At 44.2% G+C, this 19,347-nt stretch overlaps 1 protein-coding gene across 7 annotated transcripts in view; it reads left to right on the top strand.

The window, feature by feature from the left end:
- Positions 1-19,347, top strand: part of LOC118375972 (potassium voltage-gated channel subfamily KQT member 5-like) — a 168,163-nt gene that overhangs the window by 145,528 nt on the left and 3,288 nt on the right. For 6 of the 7 annotated variants that reach the window (XM_052527794.1, XM_052527796.1, XM_052527793.1 and 3 more), the window contains 11 exons: positions 789-914; positions 3,185-3,295; positions 3,562-3,657; positions 4,795-4,889; positions 6,198-6,224; positions 10,088-10,147; positions 12,744-12,967; positions 15,790-15,901; positions 16,668-16,799; positions 17,037-17,144; positions 18,769-18,895. In XM_052527794.1, coding sequence (XP_052383754.1) covers positions 789-914; positions 3,185-3,295; positions 3,562-3,657; positions 4,795-4,889; positions 6,198-6,224; positions 10,088-10,147; positions 12,744-12,967; positions 15,790-15,901; positions 16,668-16,799; positions 17,037-17,144; positions 18,769-18,895 — 1,218 coding nt within the window. The remainder of the gene's footprint in view (positions 1-788; positions 915-3,184; positions 3,296-3,561; positions 3,658-4,794; positions 4,890-6,197; positions 6,225-10,087; positions 10,148-12,743; positions 12,968-15,789; positions 15,902-16,667; positions 16,800-17,036; positions 17,145-18,768; positions 18,896-19,347) is intronic. The other variant, XM_052527799.1, reaches the window with a different exon arrangement.

Genomic DNA, 19,347 nt, shown 5'->3' with positions numbered 1-19,347 from the left:
TTTCTTCTCCCCCATCTCCTTTCTTCTCCCTCTTCTCTCCTCTCTCCTTTCTTCTCCCTCTTCTCTCCTCTCTCCTTTCTTCTCCCTCTTCTCTCCTCTCTCCTTTCTTCTCCCCTCTCTCCTTTCTTCTCCCTCTTCTCCCCTCTCTCCTTTCTTCTCCCTCCTCTCACCTCTCTCCTGTCTCCTCTCCTCTCTCCTTTCTTCTCCCTCCTCTCTCCTTTCTTCTTCCTCCTCCCCCTCTCTCTTCTCTCCCCTCTTCTCTCTTCTCCTTTCTCATCTTTCCTCTCTCCTCTCCTCTCTCATTCCTTCTTCTTCTCTCCTCTCTCCTTCCTCTCTCCTCTCATCTCTCCTCTTTCCTTTCTTCTCCCTCCTCTCTTCTCCCTCCTCCCCCTCTCTCTTCTCTCCCCTCTTCTCTCTTCTCCTCTCTCATCTTTCCTCTCCCGTTTCTTCTCCCTCTTCTCTCCTCTCTCCTTTCTTCTCCCTCTTCTCCCCTCTCTCCTTTCTTCTCCCTCCTCTCTCCTATCTTCTCTCCTCTCTTCTCCCTCCTCTCTCCTCTCTCCTGTCTTCTCTCCTCTATCCTTTCTTCTCCATCCTTTCTTCTCTCCTCTCTTTTCTTCTCTCTCCTCTCTTTTCTTCTCTCCTCTTCTCTCTCCTCTCTTCTCTTCTTTCTCCATTCTCCATTCTTCTCCCTCTTCTCTCCTCTCTTCCTTCTCTGGAGACGTCTTCTCTGACGTTATGGCGTCAGCAAATGGGAATCGTAAAAATTAAATAAAAATCTTTCCCTGTAGGAGCTGGTGACTGCCTGGTACATTGGCTTCCTGGTCCTCATCTTCTCCTCCTTTCTGGTCTACCTTGTGGAGAACAAGTTCAACAGCGAGTTTGCCACCTATGCTGATGCCTTATGGTGGGGAACGGTGAGTAAAGTTACAGATACTCCTCTGTCTGCCCTCGTAATGGGAGAGTCCACAGTGGATGGTGGATGATGTTGGAACAGTCCATGTTTGCCAGTTAAGGGGTCAAATCAAATTTTATTTGTCACATACACATGGTTAGCAGATGTTAATGCGAGTGTAGCGAAATGCTACACTTTTCCTACGACTGTTTTCCAAACACTTAACATTGTTTTTTGATGTTCTATTAATTTAATGTTCCGTATTTCTACTCAGCTGCACGGCCTGTCCCTGATTTGGTTTCTGGACAACAAGGAAATAAAGCTCTTATTCAAATAGTAATTACCTGTGAAAATTCATAATTTTCACTAATACGACACATTTTCAGTATTATTATTTTCACGTTAAAGGAGGCAAAGGAGAAGAGGCAAAAAGTCCTTTCATTCTTTGCCAGGCACTTTTCTTTTTATGTCCCTCCTGTTTTGTTGCAAATAAGCTTTGACTAAGAACCTTCTTCTTCTTAATATGCATTAGTCCCAGCACCATTAGCCACCATTTATATACTGCCTCCAAAAGTCATAATGACACAAAATGACCACGGCCTTCTTTGTCATGAACGGCAGCCCAGTACGGCAGAATGGATAGGAAACCCAGATAGAAGAGTCACTAAATCAATAGGGAATTATCTCCTGTGCTTTTCAGCCAATTAGATAGCAGTAGGAGAGAGAGAGAGATGAGAAAGAGAGGGGGGGAGAGACAGAGGGAAAGAGAGATGGGGAGAGAGACGGAAAAAGAGAGGGAGGGTGGGAGAGAGACAGACAGAGAGAGACAGAGAGAGAGAGAGAGAGAGAGACTGAAAAAGAGAGGGAGAGTGGGAGAGAGACAGACAGAGAGAGACAGAGAGAGAGACAGAGAGAGAGAGAGAGAGAGAGACTGAAAAGAGAGGGAGAGTGGGAGAGAGACAGACAGAGAGAGACAGAGAGAGAGAGAGAGACAGACAGAGAGAGACAGACAGAGAGAGAGAGAGACTGAAAAAGAGAGGGAGAGTGGGGAGAGAGACAGAGAGAGAGACTGAAAAAAGAGGAGAGAGACAGACAGAGAGAGACAGAGAGAGAGACAGAGAGAGAGAGAGAGAGACTGAAAAAGAGAGGGAGAGTGGGAGAGAGACAGACAGAGAGAGACAGACAGAGAGAGAGAAAGACTGAAAAAGAGAGGGAGAGTGGGAGAGAGACAGACAGAGAGAGACAGACAGAGAGAGAGAGAGACTGAAAAAGAGAGGGAGAGTGGGAGAGAGACAGACGGAGAGAGAGAGAGAGACTGAAAAAGAGAGGGAGAGTGGGAGAGAGACAGACAGAGAGAGAGAGAGAGACTGAAAAAGAGAAGGAGAGTGGGAGAGAGACAGACAGAGAGAGACAGAGAGAGAGACTGAAAAAGAGAGGGAGAGTGGGAGAGAGACAGACATAGAGAGACAGAGAGAGAGACTGAAAAAGAGAGGGAGAGTGGGAGAGAGACAGACAGAGAGAGACAGAGAGAGAGAGAGAGAAAGAGAGACTGAAAAAGAGAGAGAGACTGAAAAAGAGAAGGAGAGAGACAGACAGAGAGAGACAGAGAGAGAGAGAGAGAGAGAGAGAGAGAGAGAGAGAGAGAGAGAGAGAGAGAGAGTGAAACTGAAAAAGAGAGGGGGAGAGAGACAGACAGAGAGAGACAGAGAGAGAGAGAGAGAGAGAGACTGAGAAGAGAGAGAAGGAGAGTGGGAGAGAGACAGAGAGTGGGAGAGAGACAGACAGAGAGAGACAGAGAGAGAGACTGAAAAAGAGAGGGAGAGTGGGAGAGAGACAGACAGAGAGAGACAGAGAGAGAGACTGAAAAAGAGAGGGAGAGTGGGAGAGAGACAGACAGAGAGAGACAGAGAGAGAGAGAGAAAGAGAGACTGAAAAAGAGAGGGAGAGTGGGAGAGAGAGACAGAGAGAGACAGAGAGAGAGAGAGACTGAAAAAGAGAAGGAGAGTGAGAGACAGAGAGAGGAGGCAGATGAAACTAAAGCTATATAATAAGCCAATGAAGTGATATAAACATCAAAAGGCAGAGATGCATTATCATCACACATACAATATTTATTCTTGTGAATAGACCCTAGTAAATAGTGTAAATTGCAGCCATTTTGTTGGGATTTCTATGCCCTCACAAATGTACGTCGATGATATTCATTTTGGTGGCTTCGCTCCATATAGTATAATTTAGGACCTAATAGTGGCGTCTTTCTCAAGATATGATTGTGTTTGTGTGTGTTCTCAGATCACCTTGACAACCATTGGTTACGGGGACAAGACCCCGAAGACATGGACCGGCCGTATGCTCTCAGCTGGGTTTGCTCTACTGGGCATCTCTTTCTTTGCCCTGCCAGCGGTGAGTACACACACACACTCATACGCGCACATATGCACGCACACACACATACACACACACAAATTGGCAGACACATGCATACACACACACGCACACTACTTACGTGATTGTATCCTTTCAGTTACTCTACTAGACCACCTCCCCTATCTGACTTCACGGTCACATGTTGTTCACAGTCACTAATGAGGCATTGACCCAAAATGGCCGACAAAAGAGCCGTTTGACATGTTCTCACCTGATTCCCATGTCCTCCTGTGTCTTCCCAGGGTATACTGGGCTCAGGCTTTGCCCTGAAGGTCCAAGAGCAGCACAGACAGAAGCACTTTGAGAAGAGGAGGAATCCAGCCGCTTGTCTCATCCAGGTAAAGGCTAAATGTTGTAGCTATCACAGGCTATGTCCTAAATAGCACCCTATTCCCTATATAGTGCACTTCTTTTGACCCAAGCCCTATGGGTCCTAGTCAAAAAATGCTATGAAGGAGATGCCATTTGGGACAGAGCCTCATTTTCTCTGACTCACACTTACTACAATACTGCCAGTGGTACTATAGTCACTTTAATGGTATTGTCAATTCAAATTGCCCTTGGGCTATGAATACATCCTTAGAGATGTGTGCCAGAGATAGATAGTCATTGTCTCTCGTTGATTGAATCAATCGTTTACCTTACTGTTGCGAATGTGAAGTATGGTGACGTTGAAACGAAAAGTAATGTTGTTGTTATCCAGTCTCTATTCCCCCCCCCTCACATTCCCTCCACACATGCCCAGGAACCAGCATGTAGGGTGACCTTCTCTAACCCCGGGTTCTCCATTGCTTCCAAGCTATAGGTTCTGTCCATTCTCCCCAATTCCTAACACTCTTACCCACAAGAGTGTCAGGCAAGCTTAAGCTGTTAGCTATCCTTCCCTCTTCCCTTCGTCCCTTGTCTTCCTCTTCCTTCCTGTTTGTGACCTCACCTTGTGGTTTCCTTTGTGTATCCCTCCATCCCTCGCTTCCTCTCCTGCCTACCTCCTCTACCTTCTCTGCTTTCTCCTCTTACCTTGCTCTTTCTTCTCCTCTTTACCCTCCTCCCCTGCTATCTTCTTCTTCGTCCTCTACCTCCTTTCCCCTCCTCCTCCCCTCTCCTCCTCTCCGTCCTCCCACCGCACCAGGCTGCGTGGCGCTACTACTCCACCGACTACTCTACCAGGCAGTATCTAGGCGCCACGTGGCGTTACCACGTGAGCCTCCTGCCCTCCCAGCCCCACAGGCATGTACTGTACCTGGCCTCCGAACTCGGCCCAGCGACAGAACGTGTCACTCACGCGTGACCTTTGACCCGTGATTGCTTTGTTGTGTTTTTTTGAATCACTAATCAGAGTTTTTTTCCCCCATTTGTTTTATTCCTCTGTTTGTCCTTTCTTTTTATTATTTTTTTTATTTTCTTTTGTCTCATTTTCTCTATTTTGTCTCTTTTTTCTTTTCCTCCACCTGTGTTTCTGTGTGTTCTGCATGCAGTGTGTTTGGCGTAGTTATGCGGCTGATGAGAACTCGGTTTCCATTGCTACCTGGAAGCCTCATTTGAAGGCGTTGCATACCTGCAGCCCTACAAAGTAGGTACAACATTGGCAGCTGGTGTCTGAGTTTGGTGTCTGTGCCCCTGTTGAGCAGTCTTTTCCCTTCTCTTTTTCCAATGATGTATTTCTGTTAACTTTTCTTTCCTAGCCTGGTCCCAGATCTGTTTGGCACGTTTGTGACAATGGCCATAGGTGTTGGCAAGACAGCACAAACTGATCTGGGACCAGGCTACTTATTTTTCTACTTATCTCCTCTACCTCTCTACCTCAAGTACTATTTCACTTATGTACTTCCTTCTTTTCTGTGAATGAATACATTTATATTTTATAATTTGTCTTCTGTTATAATAAGTCAATAGTTAACAGCCATCAAAAGACCAATATTGTCCAGGTTCCATTTCATCCAAACTGTAGTGAACTCAAGAACTCAAGAAATATGACTAAAAACCAATCATGTAGACAGTACCCTAGTACACATCTATCCTGCTAACACAACAGGCATTCACATCTCCCAATATATGCTCAAACCATCAGTCTAACAGTTTAAGGTGGCGTTCTCAATGACACCCCATTCCCTATGTAGTGCACTACTTTTGATCAGGCCCTAGTCAAAAGTAGTGTGCTACATAGGGAATAGGGTGCCATTTGGAACTTTGGCCTAACACAGTTAGCTAAGAGTCACTGAAGACTTGAGATTGTCTGCACTCCACTTTCAACTGAGGCAGTGAATGTAGCTGTCATCCTCCACGGCCCATCCATTTCTGATGGTAACCAGCGTCTAAATGATCCAATCGGGCTTTAATGAATGTGTGGCCACATCTCCGTCTCTCGTCTCATTGGACTGCCACTGTGCTGGAATAGCCTTGTGTGACTGGGAGATCTGGAGTGCCTGTATTGGTATTATCTGCCAATAGCGTTTCAAGACTGGTAAATATGCAGATGGAATGTTGTGGAACCTGGAGATATTGGAGAATCCATCTGCTACATGCTTTACTGACAGCTAGACAACATACACACGCACACACACACACTGATGACACATACCTACTGATGACACACACCTGTCTACACACTGCTAGCGAGTTTGCCTGGATAGTTATACTGCATTGAAATGCATGTGTGTGTGTGTCTTGAGTCTTGTTTCTGTTTAGTCTGGTGACTTGCTTGTGATTTGCTCATGTGCTCAACACAACGCTGCCTCAAATACTCAGCATCTCCTTTGAATACGACCCCTGGAGGTCAACTCGCTACTCGTTGGCTCAGTAGATGATGTTTGCGATGAAGACTTTGCTAAATATTTCCTCACTTTCTCCCCTCTCGCCTCTCTCACTTCTCAACCTGAAGGAAGGACCAGGGTGAATCCTCCACAAGGTTCGTACCTCCTACTTGTTCTGTGTATCTATTTGAGGCACAGATCCACACGCACCACTACCACCGCTGTACGTCGTAACTCTGTGTGTTGGGGGTCACGTCTTCCCTACTGCCTGTATGGAGTATACTGATGGCAAGTCTCTCTGGATAAGATCGTCTGCTCTGCCAAATGACCAGAATGGAAATGCCAATGCTTTCAGACGCTATTCAGGACTGTGTGGGTGTGTCTCAAATGTCTCTAGGACATTGGTCAAAAGTAGTGCACTATCAAGGGAGGAGGGGGTCATTTGGGATTTACTGTGTATTGCTGCAGTCGGTGAACTATTGTAGAGCAAGATAGCTGGTTAAGAGGTGTTGGCCCTAGCTCTTAATTTAATGGATCTATTTATAGAAACAGCCAGCAGTTCATTACTTAGTCATTATTTACCTCTCCTTTGGGCCTCTCCCCCCTCTTTCTTCAGTGTTTATCTTTCTTTCTCTCCTTTTATTATTCCTTCTTCCCTCTCGCTCTCCATCTCTTTATTCCTCCCACACCCCTATTCTCTCTCAGCTCTTGTCCTTTCATTCTCTCTCTCTCTCTCTCTTTCTCTTTCTTCCTCTGCCTCATCCCTTTCTCTCACTACATCTCTCCGTATCTTAGGTGTTCTTCAGGAAGGAAATGACTGCTGTGGTTTCTCTCTCTCTCTTCCTCTGCCTCATCCCATTCTCTCACTACATCTCTCCGTACCTTAGGTGTTCTTCAGGAAGGAAATGATTGCAGTGGTCTCTCTCTCTCTCTCTCTCTCTCTCTCTCTCTCTCTCTCTCTCTCTCTCTCTCTCTCTCTCTCTCTCTCTCTCTCTCTCTCTCTCTCTCTCTCTCTCTCTCTCTCTCTCTCTCTCTCTCTCTCTCTCTCTCTCTCTCTCTCTCTCTCTCTCTCTCTCTCTCTCTCTCTCTCTCTCTCTCTCTCTCTCTCTCTCTCTCTCTCTCTCTCTCTCTCTCTCTCTCTCTCCGTACCTTAGGTGTTCTTCAGGAAGGAAATGATTGCAGTGGTTTCTCTCTCTCTCGCTCTCTCTAAAATTAGAACTAATTGTGTTTATTGCAGTTGTGTGTGTATTTCAGTATAACAAGATTTGAGTGACACAGACACTAAATTACAGAGGAAAGATTGAGGAGAGAGTATTTTCTGTATTTTTCTCTCTCCCCTATCTCTGACTCTCTATTTCTCTCAATCTATCTCACTCTGTCTTTCTCTCTGTCTTTATCTCTTTCTCTGTCTCGTTCTCTGTCTCTCTCTCTGTGGGAGCTAGGAGTGATGTAATATGTTGTTTTAGCTGTCGTTACACAACAGTAGGGAAAGCAGAATGCGTGTCTTTAAAGTGAAAAACAGAATTAAAAACCTGAGGGCCACTAAAACATTTGTCTGTGAAGAGACTGTACTTATTTTTTAGCTGAGATTTCCAAACTGAGTGTAAAGTGTCAACAGAATATCGGAAAAAAAATAAAACATTCAGTGTTGCCTAGTGTTGAGAGGGTGAGGACAGAATCCCTCCCACGCAAACCCAAACACTTGAAAAGCATGTCGGTAGAACAGGAGAGACAGAGGGAGGGAGAGAGCGAGAATGAGAGAGAACAAAGCTCCAGCATCCTCCACCTATTGAATTCAATTCACCATCCCTCTCTCTCATGGTCAAGGGCTCCACCTCAAACCTGTAGGAGAAAAATAAATAAATAACAATCCATTTCTGAGTGTCATTGAACCAGGTGCCGATGGCCCTGAAAGCCTACTGGTGCCCAACAGGTTGCCTGTTCTAAAAGTCTACCATCCTCCACACATATGACTCAGCTCTGTCTGTCTGTCTGTCTGTCTGTCTGTCTGTCTGTCTGTCTGTCTGTCTGTCTCGAGAGAGAGAGAGAGAGAGAGAGACATGGACAGGAGTGGGACTGAATTATCAAATGATAGGCCTTTTAAAACCGCTGTCATACCTCAGCTCTTCATTTTCTCTCTCCACTGAGCTCACTTACCTTTGAAACACGCTCTTTCTAAATGTCAGCAAGTGGTTGACAACGTATAGTGGTTCTACAGGGTCTCTGGTCATGCTTTAGTTTAGTGTGATTGAAGCCTAGCGATCATGTTGCGCTTATAAAGCCTTCATATACATGACATAAAGGACTATGTCATCTGTCATGAGTTAAATATATTTACATCCATAAACTATACCGTACATAGACATGAATACACTTAGTTTGAGGTGGCGATTGTATAGATTACATTTCATAAACATTCATATGCAGACATAAAGGCATATAACATCATTACATACAGTAAGTATACAGAGACATTCATAGAAGCTACATTCATAACCGAAACAAAGACGTTCACATACAGTACCAGTCAAACATTCGGACACACCTACTCATGCAAGGGTTCTTTATTTTTTACTAGTTTCTACATTTGTAGAATAATAGTGAAGACATCCAAACTATGAAATAACACATATGGAATCTTATAGTAAACCAAAAAGTTGCCTTGATGACAGCTTTGCACACTCTTGGCATTCTCTCAACCAGCTTCATCTGGAATGCTTTTGCAAAAGTCTTGAAGGAGTTCACAAATATGTTAAGCACTTGTTGGCTGCTTTTCCTTCACTCTGCGGTCCAATTCATCCCAAACCATCTCAATTGGGTTGAGGTCGGGTGATTGTGGAGGCCAAGTCATCTGATGCAGCACTCAATCACTCTCCTTCTTGGTCAAATAGCCCTTACACAGCCTTGGCTTGGGTCATTGTCCTGTTCAAAAACAAATAGTCCCACTAAGAGCAAACCAGATGGGATGGTGTATCGCTGCAGAATGCTGTGGTAGCCATGATGGTTAAGTGTGCCTTGAATTCTAAATAAATCACTGACAGTGTCACCAGCAAAGCACCCCCATACCATAACACCTCGTCCATGCTTCACGGTGGAAACCACACATGTGGAGATCATCCGTTCACCTACTCTGCATCTCACAAAGACATGGCGGTTGGAACCAAAAATCTCAAATTTGGATTCATCAGAGCAAAGGACAGATTTCCACCGGTCTAATGTGTTTCTTGGCCCAAGCAAGACTCTTCTTCTTGCTGGTGTCCTTTAGTAGTGGTGATTCGACCATGAAGGCCTGTTTCATGCAGTCTCATCTGAACAGTTGATGTTGAGATGTGTCTGTTACTTGAACTTTGTGAAGCATTTATTTGGGCTGCAATTTCTGAGGCTCTAATGAACTTATACTCTGCAGCAGAGGAAACTCCTTTCCTGTGGCAGTCAGGAAAGAGAGCTAGTTTTACCACAGCGCTTGATGGTTTTTGTGACTGCACTTGAAGAAACTTTCAAAGTTCTTAAAATGTTCCGTATTGACTGACCTTCATGTCTTAAAGTAATGATGGACTGTCATTTTTCTTTGCTTATTTGTGCTGTTCTTGCCATAATATGGACTTGGTCTTTTACCAAATAGGTCTATCTTCTGTATACTACCCCTACCTTGTCACAACACAACTGATTGGATAAAATGCATTAAGAGAGAAAGAAATTCCACAAATAAACGTTTAACAAGGCACATATAATTGGAATAGATTCCAGGTGACTACCTCATGAAGCTGGTTGAGAGAATGCCAAGAATGTGCAAAGCTGCCATCAATTCACAGAGTCGGTACTTTGAAGGATCTCAAATGTTAAATATATTATACACTTTTTTGGTTGCTACATGATTCCATATGTGTTATTTCATAGTTTTGTAAATAGTAAAAATAAAGAAAAACCCTTGAATGAGTAGGTGTCCAAACTTTTGACTGGTACTGTATACGATAAACACATATATTTGCTTACCGTATCTCTTTCCTCTGGTTTGTAGTAAAGTTCTCAGTAGTAAGCAGAAGCTACTGAGGAGGTGTACCCTACGGAAACATACTAGGTACACAGCATCCCCCCTGCCCGCTTGGACTCATGATTATTTTGGGAATGACAACGAATTTTCAAAATGGCTGCATATAGGTTATGGGAGTTCTCTGACGATCTGAGTTACCTTTGCAACAATGTTGAGCTTCTTTTAGACAGTGCCTGAAAATGCTGCCTGTTGTCTTATGATTTTGACCACTTCTCTTACTGTACACTAACTCTTAATACTCTTACAGTTGAAGTCGGAAGTTTACATACACTTAGATTGGAGTCATTAAAACCTGTTTTTCAACCACTCCACAAATTTCTTGTTAGCAAACTATAGTTTTGGGAAGTCGGTCAGGACCTACTTTGTGCATGACACAAGTCATTTTTCTAACAATTGTTTACAGACAGATTATTTCACTTATAATTCACTGTATCACAATTCCAGTGGGTAAGACGTTTACATACGCTAAGTTGACTGTGCCTTTAAACAGCCTAGAAAATTCCAGAAAATGTTGTCATGGCTTTAGAAGCTTCTGATAGGTCAATTTTAGGTGTACCTGTGGATGTATTTCAAGGTCTACCTTCAAACTCAGTGCCTCTTTGCTTGACATCATGGGAAAATCAAAAGGAATCAGCCAAGACCTCAGAAAAAAAATTGGTTCATCCTTGGGAGCAATTTCCAAATGCCTGAAGGTACCATGTTCATCTGTACAAACAATAGTATGCAAATCAATCCCAGAACAACAGCAAAGGACCTTGTGAAGTTGCTGGAGGAAACAGGTACAAAAGTATCTATATCCACAGTAAAACGAGTCCTACATTAACATAACCTGAAAGGCCGCTCAGCAAGGAAGAAGCCACTGGTCCAAAACCCCCATAAAAAGCCAGATTACGGTTTGCAACTGCACATGGGGACAAAGATTGTACTTTTGACTGAAAAAGCATATGCGAGCAATGAGGCCTACAAACCGGACTCAGTTAAACCAGCTCTGTCAGGAGGAATGGGCCAAAATTCACGCAACTTATTGGGGGAAACTTGTGGAAAGCTACCTGAAACGTTTGACCCAAGTTAAAAAATTTGAAGGCATTGCTACCAAATACTAATTGAGTGCATGCAAACTTGTGACCCACTGGGAATGTGATGAAAGAAATAAAAGCTGAAATAAATCATTCTCTCTACTATTATTCTGACATTTCACATTCTTAAAATAAAGTGGTGATCCTAACTGACCTAAGACAGGGAATTGTTACTAGGATTAAATGTCAGGAATTGTGAAAAACTGAGTATAAATGTATTTGGCTAAGGTGTATGTAAACTTCCGACTTCAACTGTATTTCTGACTGTACAAGAGCTTTTTGGTAAGGTCTTAAAAACAGATCCACTGAACAGATATGTTGTCTCACTGGTTCATTGTGATATTTCACCAACTTCAATCATTCTGGAAGTTTTATCAACGACTCTTGCCTCTTACCTCACTTCATGTCATTCACACCATTCATACTCACATCACCAAAAAATGAAAGACACAATGACTTCATCAATAGTCACGATAACATTTACAATGACCACCAAAACAGTCATGGTTAGATTGGATATAGCTTCCTACCCTTTGCCCCGCTGCCTGTCCTCTGCACGGCCCCTCCACTGCCCCTGCATGTTGTCACTTGGAAACCCTGTACACAGCATTGTCCATCCTCTGACCTCAGCACTCCACCCTGCACCTCACCATTTCAGCAGTCCCTCCTTGGATATTAGACCCCATTAATAGTTCATCACAAAGGTTCATGAAATCATCACTTCCCCCCCTATTCCCTTGGTGTTCTTGATTATCAATTATACAAGACCCTCCCCTGCACAAACCCCTCTTCTATGGTAGCTCCTCCAATGGTGACTCTGCCAGTCCGAGAGACAGGGATTGGCCAGCTGAGGTCACATGTCTAGGAGTGAGCTGAGTGCTAAAGAATCATAATTACGTACTAACAGTAGGGTACCTGCTGAAGCATTTTGCCTGCTGTGCGCATGCATTTTGGATAATAGGGCTGCAATGCATGCTGGTCTATGAATAGGCCCATCAATCTAACTTAATTTAAATGCCTTGCTCTCCAGTGAAGCAACCAATAATTGGGTAAACGAATGAACAAACTCATGAAATGGTGAAAGACTCCTGTAAAAGGTTTCCAATCAATTGCATTTTGTTTTAAATGTTCCCGACCCTGAACCTGTGCTTGATCTTGATACAGTACGTGTGTATATCTTTGTACGACTCTCTCCATCTCTCTCTCTCTCTCTCTCTCTCATCTCTCTCTCTCTCTCTCTCTCTCTCTCTCTCTCTCTCTCTCTCTCTCTCTCTCTCTCTCTCTCTCTCTCTCTCTCTCTCTCTCTCTCTCTCTCTCTCTCTCTCTCTCTCTCTCTCTCTCTCTCTCTCTCTCTCTCTCTCTCTCTCTCTCTCTCTCTCTCTCTCTCTCTCTCTCTCTCTCTCTCTCTCTCTCTCTCTCTCTCTCTCTCTCTCTCTCTCTCTCTCTCTCTCTCTCTCTCTCTCTCTCTCTCTCTCTCTCTCTCTCTCTCTCTCTCTCTCTCTCTCTCTCTCTCTCTCTCTCTCTCTCTCTCTCTCCATCGCTGACAGCCAGAAGTTGAGTTTCAAAGACCGTGTCCGAATGGCGAGCCCCAGGGGGCAGAGTATTAAGAGCCGGCAGACGTCGGTGAGTGACCGGCGGTCCCCGGGGACTGAGGCTGGGGGTACGGAGGGAACCAGCCCTGCCAAGGTCCAGAAGAGCTGGAGCTTCAATGACCGCACCCGCTTCAGACCCTCCCTCCGCCTCAAGATCCAATCACGCTCCACTGCCGATGGTGAGAGGAACTAATGAATTGTCGTGATTGGTCAATTGTTGGATTTGGGCGTTTAGTGTAAGAGATGGGTTGATTTTCTTTGCCTTTATGCCAAAATTGTAATCTTGCCCTGATGCTTTCTACACATCCTCAGAATGATATCTCATGATATCTTTAGATATACCTAGCTTATCCTTAGATCACTGGTGAGCTACATCAACTTAAAACCACACTATTAATGTCATGCTAGCTTTAGCTCCCTTTACCTAAGTTCTCTGGCTGGGCGCTGTGTGCTAGCCTTTGAAGGATTACTCCTAGACCCCTGTCTTATGGGCAGACCTGACCAGAGCTGGCACAGACCATAGAGCCAGCCAGAGAGCCAGCTAGGCCCAGCGGGAGGAATGTTAATGCCTGTTTGCGGTGCGCTGGTTTGGGTTAGTGGGAATGGCCGGCCATTATTATTATTATTATTATTACTATTAATAACACTATTACCGTAATAACACTATTACCGTAATAACACTATTACCAAAATAACACTATTACCATAATAACACTATTACCATAATAACGCTATTACCAGCACATTATGTTGAGGATGGATAGAAATGGAATGTGGGATTTATCCAGCTGAATCTGGTGTAAGAGACGTTTTGGATAAAGTGAGGACTACTGACTATACTGTATATGACACTTACCTTCCACAACCATACAATAATCATGTTGTATATGGAAAATGGGCTGTTGCATATACGGTATGCCAGATGGATTGAATGGCTTTGCCAAGAACCAACTACAGTACTTTCTGAATTAATGAGAGCAGAGGTTGATGCTGGCTGACACACACACACACACACACACACACACACACACACACACACACACACACACACACACACACACACACACACACACACCAATCCTCCAAAAGGCCTGTGGTGGCTTGCCTTGTAACATTACAAATAGCATTAACCTGGGGTCATAGAAAACCTTTTATTGGTCAGGGGAAAATTTGTTTGATCTGCACTCTACCACTTCTAACCCCTGGCCCGCTTTGGTGTGCTTTATGTCGTAACTCAGGCCACTCATAAACAGCAGGTCTTTGTGATAAATATTTCCCATTAGCAATATACCTACTGAGGCCAGGCAGCTCTCAGGCTCGCGCTCTTCTGCTATAATGTAGACTCTCTTTTGTGAAAACAAGAGTTTTTCCATTTTTCTCTCATCTCTCACCATTTCAATTTAAACATTTAATCAACAAGGCTATTTATTATACAGTATGCTTTTCTGAATACACTGAAAACAACCTTAAAGACATCAAAAACAAATGGTACTGGTGTGTGTGTGTGTGTGTGCGTTCTTGCGTGTGTAAAAAAAAAAAGAAGTTTGGACTCATCCTACCTGTAGACTAGTTGCATGCCAATGCCATCCTGCTCGCTTTCAATTTGGCAAAATGGTCTATGGCTCTGTCATACTGTATGCTTTTAGTTTTTGTTGTAATAGGTTACCTAGCTAAAATGCTTGCTAGCCTAACTTCCTCGCATGGGCATCAATGAAACAGCTAAGTTAGCTAGCTACTTAACGTCAGCCTAAAATTTGCCCAGTGTTATCCGGGTTAGGGTTTGGCTGGGGTAGGCCGTCATTGTAAATAAGAATTTGTTCTTAACTGACTTGTCTAGTTAAATAAAAGTTATTTAAAAATACTGCAGCAACATGTCATACTCTTTTGGTCCACACAACATCAGATAGATGAGCTACAGTACCTTGCAAAAGTATTCACCCCTTTAGCGTTTTCATTTTTTTGCATTACAGCCTGTAATTTAAATGGATTTTTATTTGGATTTCATGTAATGGACATATACAAAATAGTCCAAATTGGTGAAGTGAAATGAAAAAAAAAAAATTGAAAAAAAAATGAAAAAAATTAAAAAACGGAAAAGTGGTGCGTGCATTTGTCTTCACCCCCTTTGCTACGAAGCCCCTAAATAAGATCTGGTGGAACCAATTACCTTCAGAAGTCACACAATTAGTTAAATAAAGTCCACCTGTGTGCAATCACTGTCTCTCTCTCCTCCCCTTCCTCCCTCTATCCTCCCCTTCCTCCATCTCTCCTCACCTTCTTCCCTCTCTCTTTCCTCCCCTTCCTCCCTCTCTCCTTCCTTCCCTCCATCTCTCCTCCCCTTCCTCCCTCTCTCCTTCCTTCCCTCCATCTCTCCTCCCCTTCCTCCCTCTCTCCTTCCTTCTCTCCATCTCTCCTCCCCTTCCTCCCTCTCTCCTTCCTTCCCTCCATCTCTCCTCCCCTTCCTCCCTCTCTCCTTCCTTCCCTCCATCTCTCCTCCCCTTCCTCCCTCTCTCCTTCCTTCCCTCCATCTCTCCTCCCCTTCTTCCCTCTCCCCTTCCTCCCCTTATTCATCTCTCCTTCCTTCCCTCCCTCTCTCCTCCCCTTCCTCCCTCTCTCCTTCCTTCCCTCCCCCTCTCCTCCCCTTCCTCCCTCTCTCCTTCCTTCCCCCTCTCTCCTCCTCCCTTCCTCCCTCTCTCCTTCCTTCTCTCCATCTCTCCTCCCCTTCCTCCCTCTCTCCTTCCTTCCCTCTCTCTCTCCTCCCCTTCCTCCCTCTCTCCTTCCTTCCCTCTCTCTCTCCTCACCTTCCTCCCTCTCTCCTTCCTTCCCTCCATCTCTCCTCCCCTTCTTCCCTCTCTCTTTCCTCCCCTTATTCACTCTCTCCTTCCTTCCCTCCCTCTCTCCTCCCCTTCCTCCCTCTCTCCTTCCTTCCCTCCATCTCTTGTCATAAAAAATGAATGTTAAAACTCTTTCCCTCCATCTCTCTCTCTCTCTCTCTCTCTAGCTGACTCTAACATGACCACTGAGGATGGTTTCGGTGATGACAAGGGCTGTCACTGTGAGATCTCTGTGGAGGACCTGCTGCCTTCCGTCAAGTCTGTCATCCGAGCCGTCAGGTGAGATGCACGCTCACTCACTCACACACACACACACACTGCCCTCACTCAAGTATGTCATCAGAGCCTTAGCATGACATTTTTCTTCTTATTGTAACCTCCTAACTCTTCCCCTAATCCCATACCGTGAGAGGCAGCTTCAAAATCTCTCTTACCTCCCGCCATGGGTTTATCCAGTGGATACATTACTATATAACTTTTCCATCAGTCTTACCCCTTTGATCCTCACATTGGGCAGTAAGGGCCTCTCATATTCAACCTCTTCCGTTGTATGTGGCCCCTAGGCTCCACAGGTGTATGTACTAAGCTCCCCTCTACACTCTCTCAAAGGGCTAGATTTACATGCTACACAGCTAAAGTAAACAGTGAAGTAAAGACTGATTTGACCTCAGATTGTTCACTGTACAACTTCACAAGAATATTTTCTTTAGAAATATGAAATGATTTTCCAGATGATTTATGTTGAGAAAGAAGAGCTGTTTCTGCTGTTGCTATTGGACAGTTTTAGATCTCAGTACCTTGGCGTGTGTTACTCTAGGTCAATGTCGTTCTTTGTTTGAGGACATCCTCTTGTGGTAGATTTAAGAACTGCCATTGAGCTGTCTTCCTGTGCTGGGTCTCATTCATTAGGACACACCGTAGCGAAACGTTTCGCAGCGGGAAACAAAAAGGAGCATTTCTTATTAGACACGTTCATGTAGTCCCTCCCTGTTTCAGTCAATGTTCTTTCATCTGGTATTTAATGAACATGGTCTGGTCCATCCAGGATAATGAAGTTCCACGTGGCCAAGAAGAAGTTCAAGGAGACGTTGCGTCCGTACGATGTGAAGGACGTCATAGAGCAGTACTCCGCCGGACACCTGGACATGCTTTGTCGCATCAAGAGTCTGCAGACACGGTGAGAACAATAATGCACTGTCACACGTGGTCAAAGTGCTCACGTAGTCACACTCTCTAACTTAGACCTTCCAATAAAATGCATGAAAAAGCTTAGCTAGCAGCGGTTTGCCCATGTGTATTCACTGCTTAGCCACTAATGTGAGCAGTATGTCTTTGTCTTCATATGAGTGTGCATATGTTCGAGTCTGTGTGCATACATTCATATTTGTGTGTGTGTCCTCACTTTCCCCCACAGGCTGGACATGATAGTGGGGCCCCAGCCCCTGAGCAGCCGAGCCAAGACCTTTTCCTCTCCCTCCCTGCCCATGTATTACAGCCAGGGCAGAAAGAACTCCACGCAGGGGTCAGAGTTAACCCCCTCACGCCCCTCACACACACCCCTCACACTCTCCTCTCCTCACACCCTCTTGACTTCCTCCCCATCCCCTGCATGTGGACTATCTGATTGTTTGCTAGAAGAAACACTGCATGGTTTTCAAATCGCAAACATCTTTCTTACCTGTCTAGGTTGACAGTATATCTTACCTGCCTAGGTTGACAGTATATCTTACCTGTCTAAGTTGACAGTATATCTTACCTGCCTAGGTTGACAGTATATCTTACCTGTCTAGGTTGACAGTATATCTTACCTGTCAAGGTTGACAGTATATCTTACCTGTCTAAGTTGACAGTATATCTTACCTGTCTGGGTTGACAGTATATCTTACCTGCCTAGGTTGACAGTATATCTTACCTGCCTAGGTTGACAGTATATCTTGCATGGGGGATCCATTTGGGACTGTTGATGGGTTCAGTTTCTAGATTCCTCCTGGTGATGTTTCTTCTGTTCTGCATTCGTGTTAACTGAGTTTTCTCTTAAACTTATGGCCCGATTCAACCAGACCCACTTTAGCCAACATCCGCAGAGCTGATGTTTTGACGGTGTCGGAGGTGGAATTGCGTTAGAGTTGTCAAATCCACATGTTGCTCCCGGTATTATGGCTATAACGGACATTGCCATTGGCTGCATGGAGTCTCATTAAATTCGAATTCTGGAATGTGAGATGTAATCTACACCTCGATTAGGCTGTTAAAAATCCTCATTATTTAGTTAAATTATTTTTCAATTTGAATGTAATTATTTCTATATTGCCTACACTTTCTCATTCTGAACTTCTAACGCGAGTGGGGAGGTGTGGCTTCTTGACAATGATCACAAGAGCAGCTGCTCACCGATTTACAGCTCCAATGTCGTTCCACCGCCGACACCGCCAAAACGTCAGCTATGCGGGTGTCGGCTGACGCGGGTTAGCACTTGATCTGATTAAATCTAGGCCCTAAACTTTCACTGAATTTGAAAGGTCATATTTGCCAAATGAGTGAGTAGTGAGCCACCATGTGGTAGAAACTTAAAATTACATTTGTCTGGTCGAGAGCTTCTTGAGTCATGGAAAATATTGATTATCTCATATAAACATCTCAAATGAAAGTCCAAATGCGTAGTAAAATGATATATACATACAAATAAAATCTATGCTTGTAATTTAAGGTCATCCATTTTGTATTTCAAATCCAGTAGTAGATAATACATTCTTCTCTTCTTCTGGCCTTGAAAAAATGTGTGTTGATATCCCACTGGGCACAGATGTCAATTCAACATCTATTCCACGTTGGTTCCACCTCATTTCGGTGAAATGACATGGAAACAACGTTGATTCAACCATTGTGTGTCCAGTGGGATGCTGTTGATATTGATACACTTGCAACATATCTCCAGTGACACAGTAAACCGAGCCAAATATATCCTTGTGAGCAGTATGGGCCTCTACAGTAAGTGTTGTATTCTCATAGAGGACCAATTCCAACTCTTAACTCTCTTTCCTTCCTTCCTTCCTGCTCGGGCAGGCTGCCTACTGGACATCCTCTGGTCCAGCACCATTTCTCTCTCTGTACCCTTTCTTTAACACTATGTCTCCTGTGCCCTCCAGAGTGGACCAGATCCTGGGTAAAGGCCAGGTTCCTCTGGATAAGAAGATCCGGGACAAGCTGCTGTCTGATGGAGACCTGCTGGAGGACATGAGTATGCTGGGTCGTGTCTGCAAAGTGGAACGGCAGGTCAGTGGGGTTCCGTGAACTTAAACCACTGGTTCATTAAATATGGTGAATTTTGTGTGGTTAACCTTTGACATTCGTAGACATTGGCCTATATGGATAGGGATAAATTGAAATGTTTCTTACAGAAGAAGTATGAAAAGCACATGCATAACCATGGTAGCAATTGAAAGGGAACAGTTTGAAGATAATGGGGAAATAAATGAGTAGACCAAAGGTGAGCACACAAGTTCACCTGACACGAGACTGGATCCAACCAATACACTGTCGACATTCAGTAACATAAAAATATTCCTCGAAAATGTTGGTTAGGTGCAACATAGGACAACAAAATGACAAGGGTTTGAGCGAGAGGACTAACTGGGGTCTCAGAAGTGGCCACACCCCTCTCCAAAGTGTACACAGTTCCTAAGTCATTTCAATACACTTTTATGACTCAAAGAAGAGTCTTCAAC

Source organism: Oncorhynchus keta, chromosome 10 (assembly GCF_023373465.1).
Source record: "Oncorhynchus keta strain PuntledgeMale-10-30-2019 chromosome 10, Oket_V2, whole genome shotgun sequence".
Lineage (NCBI taxonomy): Eukaryota > Metazoa > Chordata > Actinopteri > Salmoniformes > Salmonidae > Oncorhynchus > Oncorhynchus keta.
The sequence above is the reverse complement of the archived record's forward strand: the minus strand, read 5'-3'. Positions and strand labels throughout refer to the sequence as shown.